At 42.5% G+C, this 11,560-nt stretch overlaps 1 protein-coding gene across 2 annotated transcripts in view; it reads right to left on the bottom strand.

The window, feature by feature from the left end:
• XPNPEP1 (X-prolyl aminopeptidase 1) overlaps positions 1-11,560 on the bottom strand; it is a 79,129-nt gene that overhangs the window by 65,665 nt on the left and 1,904 nt on the right. The window contains exons 1-2 of one of the 2 annotated variants that reach the window (XM_027765563.1): positions 11,288-11,401; positions 2,039-2,127 (exon numbers count right to left, since the gene is read on the bottom strand). Coding sequence is in view for 1 of the 2 variants with exons in the window: in XM_006161614.3 (XP_006161676.1) it covers positions 2,039-2,127 (89 nt within the window). In the remaining variant the exon portion in view is untranslated. Of the gene's footprint in view, positions 1-2,038; positions 2,128-11,287; positions 11,402-11,560 lie in introns of those variants that run through there. The other variant, XM_006161614.3, reaches the window with a different exon arrangement.

Below are 11,560 nucleotides of genomic sequence, written 5' to 3'. Positions count from 1 at the left end.
CTTTCCCTTTCTCTTGCATACACATACATGTACTCTATCATGAATAAAAAGAAGAAAAGGCTCTTGCATATGTGGATCTGCTTTTATAAATACATTCTCATACAACTGGACCCATATGGGAAAGCCCTAGATTGGTGGCCCAGGGCCTCCCTGCACATGCTGGACACACAAGCACGTGCCCTAACCTGGGCTAAGTGAGGCTAAGGGCAGAGTGTAATGAGAAGACCCTGTTGGGCATGTCTGTGTGTGTCTTTCTCTTTGTCTCCCTCCCATGGAATTGAAAAATAAATGAACTTTAAAAGAAAATGTTTAAAAAGAAAGAAGCTTCCAAATGTTCCATCTTTAACACAAACAAGACTTTCCACTGCTTGTACATAAAAAGTACACGTACTTACCTCACTGGTGGCTTAGAGAGGTAAGCATGATAATGTGTGTGAAAACACCAAACACAGAGAAAGAAAGAAAAAGAAAGAAAGAAAGAAAGAAAGAAAGAAAGAAAGAAAGAAAGAAAGAACGAACGAACCAAACACAGCATCTAATATATTACAGGAGCTCAAGAAACACTTGAATCTGGATCCAAAGCACCAGCTAGGATTCCCACACATTTTGGTGTAAGACTAGAAGGGGCGAATTTACTCTAATTTTAGCATCTTGACACAGGCACAGATGCTCTTCCAGCACCAATAACTCTAGAGGTAGTAATTTGTTGTACAGCTGAGGGACAGCCAAGGGCTTTACATACCTAAGTGGTTAATTCTCACAATAATCCTCTGAGGGAAGTTTCACTACTCTCATTTTACACATAAAGGAACAGGAGTTAAAAGGAGTTAAGTAACTACCTAAGCCAGCTGGATCCTCGGAAGCCAGGACTCAAGGTCTACTCCATTCCCAAGCCCATGCTTTATCACTCCACATTATCTAGGGGACATATTAGGGACTTAAAGCACTCTAAAGACCAACAGAATCAACACAAGTGGGTTCCAGTTTCCAGCTAGGATCCACAATCTCAAACAACTGACGCTCCCTAGACATCGATTTCCTCACATACAATAAAAAGAAAGGAAAGCTGTCTTCCAACTATAATTGTGATGGTCCTACGACTTTTTATTTCCTTTTTCCTATACTTTGTTCCTCCTTCCTCTTCTACCTCCTAATATGATCCAAAAAGCTTTATCTTTAAAGAAAAAAAGACTTAAAATTGCATGCAATTATAACACCAATCTTCGAAAAAAATTAGTCATGGATTTTTTGTGTACTTCCAAGAAAATCTATTTTCCACTCAGTTAAAAGGAAACACTGTGGTTCTTCTGGGTAGTCCATAGAAAAGCACTGGCTTACATGGGACAAAAACGCAGTAACAAACTACTTTTCAGAATTCAGGTTTCCGGCAACCCATTAGACCATTAACTAGTTCTGAAGAGAAAGGAAGGTCTCAGAATTTTTTCCAAAAACAATGTACCTAGATATATATGCACATTCAATTATGAAAGTACAATATTATATGATAAACTTTCCCTATTTCATAATTTTATGATGAAAGGCAAAAGCTAATTTCTTAGGTAATCAATAAAGAACTATATTAGAGAGAGGGACCAGTAGTTAGCGAAATGGCTATGTCGCTGGACTCCCATGTAGTTGACCACAGTTCGCGTCCCGGACCCGGTGGCTTAAAACTCATGCCGGACACGTGTGCATGCGTGCCCAAGATCCCGAGAGGAGAATGGAGGAGAAGGGATTGCGGTGTGGCCATTCCCCCTGGGGGGTGATTTCTCGCTTTCTGTCCCTCTGTCTCTCTCTGTCTGTCGGGCAAGCGTGCATGCCCTATAGCAAAAACCTCTCAAAAAAAAAAAAAAAAAACATATTAAAGAGAATAAGATTAGAAAAATCAAAACAGTACAAGAATGGCAAATACAAAAAGTTGTAATGCCCTAACCTAAAAAAAGTGGTAATACACACTTCCTATACAAAGCAGTAACAACAAACCAACCACCCAACAAAGCAAAGGCCAAATCAGTTTTAATATCCAGATACTCATTACCTGTTTCCACTCTGGTGTCTCCTGAGTGTGTCACCTCGTGAGGTTCAATTATTCTTAAGTTTCTCAGCTGAAAATCCTGGTGATTTGCCCTTAAGAAGAGAAAGAGCAGAATGTTGTAGACTTTGACCAAAGTTGGCGTGGCAAGGTTCAGTCAGAAGGAATATCAACTTGACTTAGCAGTTTTCTTTCGTGAGTCAGAAGTACTCTCGCCCCAATATCAGTGACAGATTAAAAAAATCTCACATAGGGAACCAGCAGTTAGCGTAATGGCTATGTCGCTGGACTCCCACGTAGTCGACCGCGGTTCGTGTCCCGGACCCGGTGGCTTAAAACTCACGCCGGGCACGTGTGCGTGCGTGCCCAAGATCCCGAGAGGAGAATGGAGGAGAAGGGATTGCGGCGTGACCATCCCCCCTGGGGGGTGATTTCTCACTTTCTGTCTCTATGTCTCTCTTTGTCTGTCTGGCAAGCGCACGCGCCCTACAGTGAAAATCTCTCCAAAAAAAAAAAAATTTTTCACATAAAACTTGCAGGTTTCACCATCACCACAGCAGGCAAACCTTCTCAGTTCAGGTTTCCAGTTCCTGAATCCTCTTCAGCTATGTCTAATCTCCCAAATAAATGGGCTAAGATGATTTTATTTTCAGAGAAGCATTTTTCGCTTATACAAGTTTTATTTGATTCTTTTCAAATTTGCCTATTCTTTCTTTATGACATTCTATTCTTTTGCTCCTTCTCTTGCACTTTAATTGTTTTAGGCCCTTATGTTACCATTTCTTTCAGACTTTCCATTAGGTCATGGGACTGTACTCACCATGTTTGCTAAGACTGCAACCTTAGTTACTTATTCTGTTTTTTTTTTTTTTTTAGGGGTTTTCACTATAGGGCGCATGCGCTCGCCAGACATACAGAGACAGAGAGACAGAAAGCGAGAAATCACCCCCCGGGGGGATGGTCACGCCACAATCCCTTCTCCTCCATTCTCCTCTCGGGATCTTGGGCACACATGCACACGCAATCGGCATGAGTTTTAAGCCACCGAGTCCAGGACTTGAACCGTAGTCAACTACATGGGAGCCCAGCAACATAGCTATTACGCTAACTGCTGGTCCCAAGTTACTTATTCTTTATATGCTCTTTAACTGTTTAATAGTCTTCAGTAAAGACTATCTGTGAGGATGAGAGATACATGTATTACTGTCACTATTGGGAGTAGCTTCTGAAACAAATTTTCAAATTAATTTTTTTTTTCTGTAAGGGTTTGTTTTGTTTTTTGCCAGAGGGTGTATGTGCTCACCAGAGAAAGTCAGAGAGAGATAGTAAGAGGGCAAATGAGAAATTACTCCCCAGAGGAGATGCCTACACCGCAATCCTTCCTCCTCCTGGGATTTGAGGCACACACACCCATGCACATGGCGTGATTTTTCAAGCTGCCAGATTGGGGACTCGAACCAGTCAGCCATGTGGGAGTCCAGCACATTAACTATCACACTACCTGCTGGCCCCACATTAATTTCTGAGCTAGAAGACTTGTAAATAAATTTCCTGTCCCCATATGGGAGTAGTCTAATGCATGAAGGTCTGTATCTGCATCTGATAACCTTCCCAGGCTCAGCATACCACTGTTTAATTAGGCTTTAAAGTTCCTTCTAAATTTCTAGAACCTGAGATTCCCTTTATTTCAAGTTCATTCAGCCAAAAAAAAAAATGTATTCAGAATATTCCACAATCTAGGCCCCATTGTAAATACATCAATGAACAAAATAGACAACAGTCCTGACTTCAAGAAGTTTACAAGGGGCAGGACTGGGGCAGGGGGGTAAGGGAGAGGAGGCAAGAGACAAAGCAATACAAAGTAGGTAAAGTAATGAAGACCTGTTCTGTGAAAAAAAAAGTAAAGCAGGGCAAGCAAGGAGAAGAGAGTGTCAGGAGACAAGGAGGAAGGTTATTCCCTAGGGTAGCTAGGGAAGACCTGGTAATAAATGACAGTAGCAGAGACCTTAAAAAGTGAGGGAGCAAGCTATATGAATAGGGAAAGAACATTCTAGAAAAGGAAAACAACTGTAAAGGTCATGAGAAAGGAGTATGCTTGGTGTACAGAAGAAATGCAAAAAGGCCAGCGCAGTATGTTTATGAGTGTGAGACGACAGGGAGACTGTAAGGAGGTAAAGTCAGAGAAGCACCAGGGGCCTAGTGCAGGCCATAGAAAGGGTTTTGGAATTAACTCAGCTATGAACTTAAATGGAGCCACATTTCTACTTGTTGGCAGAGACAGAGGTACACATTAGCTGGTACGCTCAGTACACTCCATGGCAAGGACCAGAAGACCAGATATTTTCACCAATCACAAAGCAGGCCTGTTTTCATATTGCTGCTACTTTAGTTTCACTAAACACAATGAGATGCTCTTAAATGGTGAACCATATATTCTTTCATAAAACAGTAAAATACCCTAATGTCTCATATAAATACAAATGCATATATTCTCAACAAAATATCAAAATATAGACAGACGCACACGCCATCACCAAATGGGATTTAGCCCAGGAACACAAGATAGGTTCAACATACAAAAATCAATTAATGTTGGGACCAGCAGTTGGCATAATGGCTGTCGCTGGACTCCCATGTAGTCAACTGCAGTTCAAGTCCCAAACTTGGGGGCTTAAACTCACGCGGGCGCATGTGTGTGCATGCCCAAGATCCCGAGAGGAGAACGGAAGAGAAGGGATTGCGGCGTGGTCATCCCCCCTGGGGGGTGATTTCTCACTTTCCATTTCTCTGTGTCTCTCTCTCTGTCTTTCTGGCAAGTGCACACACACTATAGCAAAAACCTCTCCCCCCCCAAAAAAAAAATCAATTAATGTAATAATACACCATATCAATGGAATAGAGAACAAAACTACATGATCACTTCCGATTAGAAAAAGCATGTGACAAAATCCAAATGTCCACCATGATAAAAATATTCAACAATCTAGAAGAGAAATTTCTCAATCTGACAACAATATTACAAAACCCACAGCTAATATCATTAATGCTGGAACGACTGAAGGCTTTCCCCTATGATCATGAACAACACAAAGATGTCTTTTTTTTAAGAGTTATTTATTCATTCATTTATTTTAATTTGACCAGAAAGAGACATGGAGCAAGAGAGAAAGAAAGAGAGAGAGAAAGAGAGGCAGAGAAAGTGAGAAAGCAAACCACTAGGTCCAGGACTCAATAGGTAGGCCATGTGGGAGTGTCCAGCACATTAACCACCATGCCACCTGCTGGACCTGAAAGATGTCTATTCTTGCTTTCTCTATTCAACATTGTACTCAAAGTTCTATCTAAGACAATTAAGCAAGAAAATGAAGAAGGTATCCAGATTAGAAAAGAAGAAGTAATGGTATCTCTATTTGAAACTTGAGTACAGAAAATCTTAAAGAATCCACAAAGAAAAAAAAAAAAGAATAAATTAGTTCAAGAATGCAGGACAACAGAATCAATATAAAAAAAGGTTAATTGTAGAGACCAGAAGATGGTGTATGGTTATATCACTGGACCCCCACGTAGTCAATGCAGTTCAAGTTCTGGACCCGGAGGCTTGAAACTCACACCACGTGCATGTACATGCATGCTCAAACTCCTGAGAAGAGTGGAGGAAAAGGTTCTATGGCATAGCCATCCTCCCTGGTGATAAGTTCTTACTTTGTTTCTCTCTGTATCTCTGTCTCTCCATGTATCCTACAGCAAAAAATCTCTCTAAAAAGGAAAAAAAAAGTCCATTTTGGACTACTATATAGTCCATTTTGAGAACAGCAGCTGGTATGGTTGTTGAGGCAATGGACACCCATATGGCTGACTGCAGTTTGAGTCCTGAAAATGGTAGATTGATTTCTCTCTTTCTCTCTCTCTCTCTCTCTCTCTTTCTCTTTCTCTTTCTCTGTCTCTCTCTAGTGAGTACCTATAGCAAATTTAAAAATAATAATAATAAATAAGTCTTAAAAAAGGAGAAGTGCCCATTTAGTGACATTAGAAACAATAAAATACTTAGAAATAAATTAACAAAAAAGATCAGCTGCGGAGGCAAAGTGGCATGCAGCACTCCACACTATTGAGGCCACACAGGAAGGTCTCAGGTTCACGTCACAAGATCTCCCTGTACAAGCCAGGTGCAGGCACATGCATGCCTGAGATCCTGCCTGGCTTAGGCTACAGGTGGATCACAGCACAAAGACCCTGTTGAGGATGCTTTTCATTCTCATTCTCTCTCTCTCTCTCTCTCTCTCTCTCTCTCTCTCTCTCTCTCTCTCTCTCCTGCCCCACCCCTCAAAAGTAAATTCTGATGTGTCTCTTGAATGCTATTTTTAAAAACAATTAACAAGGGCCGGCAAGTGGAGTGGTGATTAAGGACACTGGACTCCCACATGGCCAACCACAGTTCAAGTCCCTGGACCTGGCAGCTTGCTTTCTCACTTTCTCTTTCTCTCACTCTGTCCCTCTCTGGTCAAGAAAAGAAAGAAAGATAGATAAAATTAAAAAAAAAAAAAATTAACCAAAGGGGAGAGCTGGTGGCATGGTGATAAAAATGGCAAGATTCCACATAGCCAACAGCCCAGTTAAGTCCCACACCCAGTGGCTTGAAAATACACCCAGTGCATGTGCAAGTGTAACCAAAATCCAGAAAGGAGAAGAAATGGAGGAGGAGGGATTGCAGTTTGACCAGTCCCCATGGGAGCTGGGGGATGCTTTTTCACTTTTTCTTTTTCCTCTCTCTCTTTATGTCTCTTTTCTGGCAGCTGACATATCCTCTGACAAATTCAAAAAAAGAAGAAAGAAAAAAATTTAACCAAAGAACAAAATCCATACTACAAAAAACTATACAAGACTCTGAAAGAAATTAAAGAAGACTTAAATAAATGTAAAGATATTACACCTTCATGGATTATAAGAGTTAATATTCGGGGCCGGCAGGTGGCGTGGTGGTTAAAAGCACTGGACTCCCACGTGGCCAACCATGGTTCAAGTCCTGGACCTGGTGGCTTGCTTTCTCACTTTCTCTCACTTTCTCACACTTTCTCACTTTCTCACTTTCTCACTTTCTTACTTTCTCACTTTCTCTCTCTCTCTCTCTCTCTTTCTCTGACTAATCAAACTGGAAAATAATAATAAATAAAGTTAAATAAAATAATTTTTTAAAAAGAAGTTAATACTGTTAAGATGTCAATACTCCCCAAATTGATCTACAGATTTAATGAATTTCCTACAAAATTCTAGTTGGCTTCTAGGGAGAAATTAATAAACAAATTGTAAAATTAATATAAAAATGCAAGAGGCATGAGTTAACAAAAAAATCTTGAGAACAATGCATACTTCTCAATTTCAAAACTAAATACAACACTACAGTAATCAAGATAATGTAGTACTGGTATAAAGATAACTTATAGATCAATAAAATACAATTGAGAGTGCAGAAATAAACTCTATGATTTACTGTCAACTGATTTTTGACAAGAGTGACAAGGCCATTCACTGAGGAAAGTTTCTTCAACAAATGGTGCTGGGACAACCGGATATCCATATGAAAAAGAATGAAGTTTATGCCCACCTCCCACCAATTACAAAAATTAACTCAAAATGGAACATAGACATAAATATAGATGCTGAGTTATAAAGCCCTTAAAGATCTACCTGATTAGGTAATGATTTCTTAACATACAACATCAAAAGCACAAGCAACAAAAGGAAAAATAGATGCATCAGACTTCATCACAATTAAAAACATTTATGTTTCAAAGAACACCAAGAATGTAAAAGACAACCCAAAGAATGGGAGAAAATACTGCAAATCTAAGAGTCTAGTATCCAACATGCAGAAAGAACTACTATAACTCACAATAAAAAGAAAAATAACCCAATTTTAAATTGGGAAAATAATCTGAATAGACATTTCTCTATCAAAGATACACAAATGGCCAAGAAGCACAAGAAAATACACACAGTATCATCAGTCACTAGGAAAATAGAGATCAAAACCACAATGAGATTATCACTTCACACCCACTAGGAAGGTTATAATAAAAAAGACAGACAATAACAAGTATGGGTGCAGATGTGGGAGAATTACAACCCTCAGAATTGCTAGTAGAAATGTAAAATGGTGTAGTGGCTTGGAAAGATAGTCCTTAAAAGATTAAGCATAGAGTTAACATATTAACAAGCAATTCTACTCCTAGGTATATAGTCAAGAAAACTGAAAAAAAAGATACCCTCAGAGAAATTTGTGCCCAAGTGTTCATAGCTGCATTTTTTTTTTTTTTTGGAGAGGTTTTTGCTACAGGGCGCGTGCGCTCACCAGAAAGAGACAGAGAGACAGAAAGTGAGAAATCACCCCCCAGAGGAGATGGCCACGCCACAATCCCTTCTCTTCTCAGGATCTTGGCCACACATGCACACGTGCCTGGTGTGAGTTTAAGCCACTGGGTCCACGACTCAAACCATGGTCGCCTATATGGGAGTCCAACGACATAGCCATTACGCTAACTGCTGGTCCCCATAGCTGCATTATTTGTAATAGCCAGAAAGTGGAAACAACCCAAAGTCCATCAACTGATAAAGGATAATAAGCAAAAGTGGTCTATCCATACAACGGACTATTATTTGGCAATAAGAAGTCACATGTACAATCCAGAAGAACCTTGAAAACATTATACTACAGGAAAAATAACCTGTCACACAATATATGATTCCATTTATATGAAACATCCAGAATAGGCAAATCAAGAGATAGTAACTACATGGGACCAGCAGTTAGCGTAATGGCTATGTCGCTGGACTCCTATGTGGTCAACTGCAGTTCGAGTCCCAGCCCCAGTGGCTTGAACTCACGCCGGGCACATGTGACGCGCGCCCAATCTCCCAAAAGGAGAATGGGTAATTTCTCGCTTTCTGTCTCTCTGTCTCTGTCTCTGTCTTTCTGGCGAGCGCACATACCCTATAGCAAAAACCTCTCTCTCCACAAAAAAAGAGAGAGAGAGAGATAGAAACTAGATTACTGGTTGCCAAGGGCTGGGGAGTGGGGTTGTGGGGAATGAGGAGTTACTGTTGATAGGGGATTTCTCTTGCAGGTGATGAAAATGTCCTAAAATTGATTGTAGTGATGATTGTACAACTCTATGAATATACTAATACCTTTTAAATTGTATACTTTAATATGAATTAATAAACTGCATGATATGTGAATTATTTCTCCTTTTTTTGTTTGTTTTTTGAGAGATTTTTGCATAGGCACATGAGCTTGCTGGAGAGACAAAGAGACAGAAAGCAAGAAAACACTCCTCAGGGGTATGGCCACACCACAATCCCTTCCTCTCCAATCTCCTCTGAGGATTTTGGGCACTCAAGCACACACGCAGTGTGAGTTTTAAGCTGCCGGGTCCGGGACTCAAACCATAGACAACTATGTGGGAGTCCAGAGACAAAACCATTACGCCATCCGCTGGTCGCATGAATTATTTCTCAATAAAGCTGTTATAAATTTTACAAAGTAAGATATTTCTTTTTCTTGGACAAGGATACAAGGGATACTTGTCTAGTGCTGAGTATAGAGTAAAAACAAAGACCAACATGCTCAGTCACACCTAGGGGGATGAGATAAGGTGAACTGGAACAAGTTGTAAGGTGGAGGGAAGCAGGTGATGTCTTTGCCTATGCAGATTCCATCCCTTCTTTGGATGAGCACACTGTTTTTCCTTTCAATAATGTCTCTTCACCATTTCAGTCCAGGAGCTTGAGACAAATTTCACCCACCAGTTTCTGGGACCCAGACCTAGCTAACCCATCTCTCTGGCCACAATGGTGGTTCAGGGATGGACATAAGAACCAAGACAGCCCAGAAAAAAATCAGATCTGGGACTTCTCCAACCATAAGGGAAGAGGGCTCTATTTCTGCTTGGGCTGTCAGCCTACAACTGTCATAACCTGCTATAAGGAGAAAGTTTGCCTGAGAATGAAGCCAACACTGAAGAAATCAGAGCTAAGAGATGCAAAAGGGAGGCCAAGTTTGATGCAGTGTTATTGCTCCTGGATTTAGATGCACTAAAAGCCAATTCAACTCCATTTTATGTAAGTCAATTCAAGTTCAATTTCCATCACCTAAATTGAAAGAAGTCCTCAGTTTTACCCTGGATGGCACTCAAATTCTACCACTAGGGAAGCACCTGGGGTAAATAGCCTCTCCTCTCAGTCAGTCTTCAGTGGACTCTAGTGTGAGAGAAAGAAGCTCTAAGAGTTGATGTTGAAAGAATCTTCTGTCCCCAAAATGTTACAGAACCTATGAACCTAGCGCAAAGACCATCTTGGTCCTCAAAGGGTACCTCTGGACCTACTACCTAACTCATCACTGTCCACTTGCTTGACCCCATTCCTAGCACTTAACTTGCACAAAGTTCCTTCCACATGGAGGTTTACAATCCCTTACTACATTTAGAGCAAATCTGGTTCTCTGCTCACCCCAAATATGCTGTGGCAAAGCCAAGTTGCAGTCAAGGTGGGCGTGGGATGTGTCCACGCACAGACATAGGAACAGCCGCTGTCTCTATTAGTAAGTAAGCGAGTAAGCTTGGTCATGCTGCCAAAGCGAGTTCATTCAAGTCTCAGCTAGTTAGAGGATGGACAGTGATGGCCAAGGAATTTGGCTTCCGGCCTTTATGAACTCTGAACACGTCTGTCAACTTCCCACTTTGTTGTGATAAATATACCCTGATGGGCGGGGCGGTGGGGAGGGGGGAGGACAACGGGAGATCAACTGAAACATGCTTCACGCGTGGCAAGGTGCTAATGGGTTCTTCCTGCGGTTATACCAAAATATCCTCTTGGCCTCTGAAATCATTTCGGTGGGGAAGGGCCCCCGCTGGAATGTCAAAGTTGAGATTACTTGAGGTCTGGATGCTTGAAGCAGGGTTGCCCACCCACTCCTGACCCAAGGAGAACCTAGAAGGAGCCAACTTCCTGCAACTACAGGGCCTTCCTGCTAGGCCGGGGGGCGCCGACGGTCGCCGCCCCCTCCGGCCCAGCGCAGCAGTTCGGTGGGCACACTCCTCCGGGGCTGGGGACAGTGCTCGGGCTGCCCCAGGGTGCCCACGGCCCCGCCGGAAACGACTGGATCTTGCCCGGCTGCGTGGCTCCCGGCTCCCGCTCTCGCTCGGAGGACTCCGACAAGCCCCGGCTCTCGCCCGATTACTGCCGCAGACCGCTGCTCACCCGCTTGTCCCTGCTCTCCCGGAAGCAGCACGCGCGTCCCGGCAGGGAGGCCACGCGTCGCCAGCCGCCAGCTCCCCGGCAGAGTCCCCTCACCCTACTCGCGGTGGCTTTCTGTCCAGTCGGCAGTGACGTGCCCGGCCCACGTCAGGGAAGCGCAGACCAGCTGATCACCACAGAAGGACAGGAGAGACGGAGGGAGGCGCCAGACAAGGCCGCCCGCGCGCGCGCCGAGCCGGCCACGCCCCCTCTGTGGCGTACCGGAGTCGAAGCCCC

Source organism: Tupaia chinensis, unplaced genomic scaffold (genome assembly GCF_000334495.1).
Source record: "Tupaia chinensis unplaced genomic scaffold, TupChi_1.0 Scaffold138666_1, whole genome shotgun sequence".
NCBI classification, from domain to species: Eukaryota; Metazoa; Chordata; class Mammalia; order Scandentia; family Tupaiidae; genus Tupaia; species Tupaia belangeri.
The sequence above is the reverse complement of the archived record's forward strand: the minus strand, read 5'-3'. Positions and strand labels throughout refer to the sequence as shown.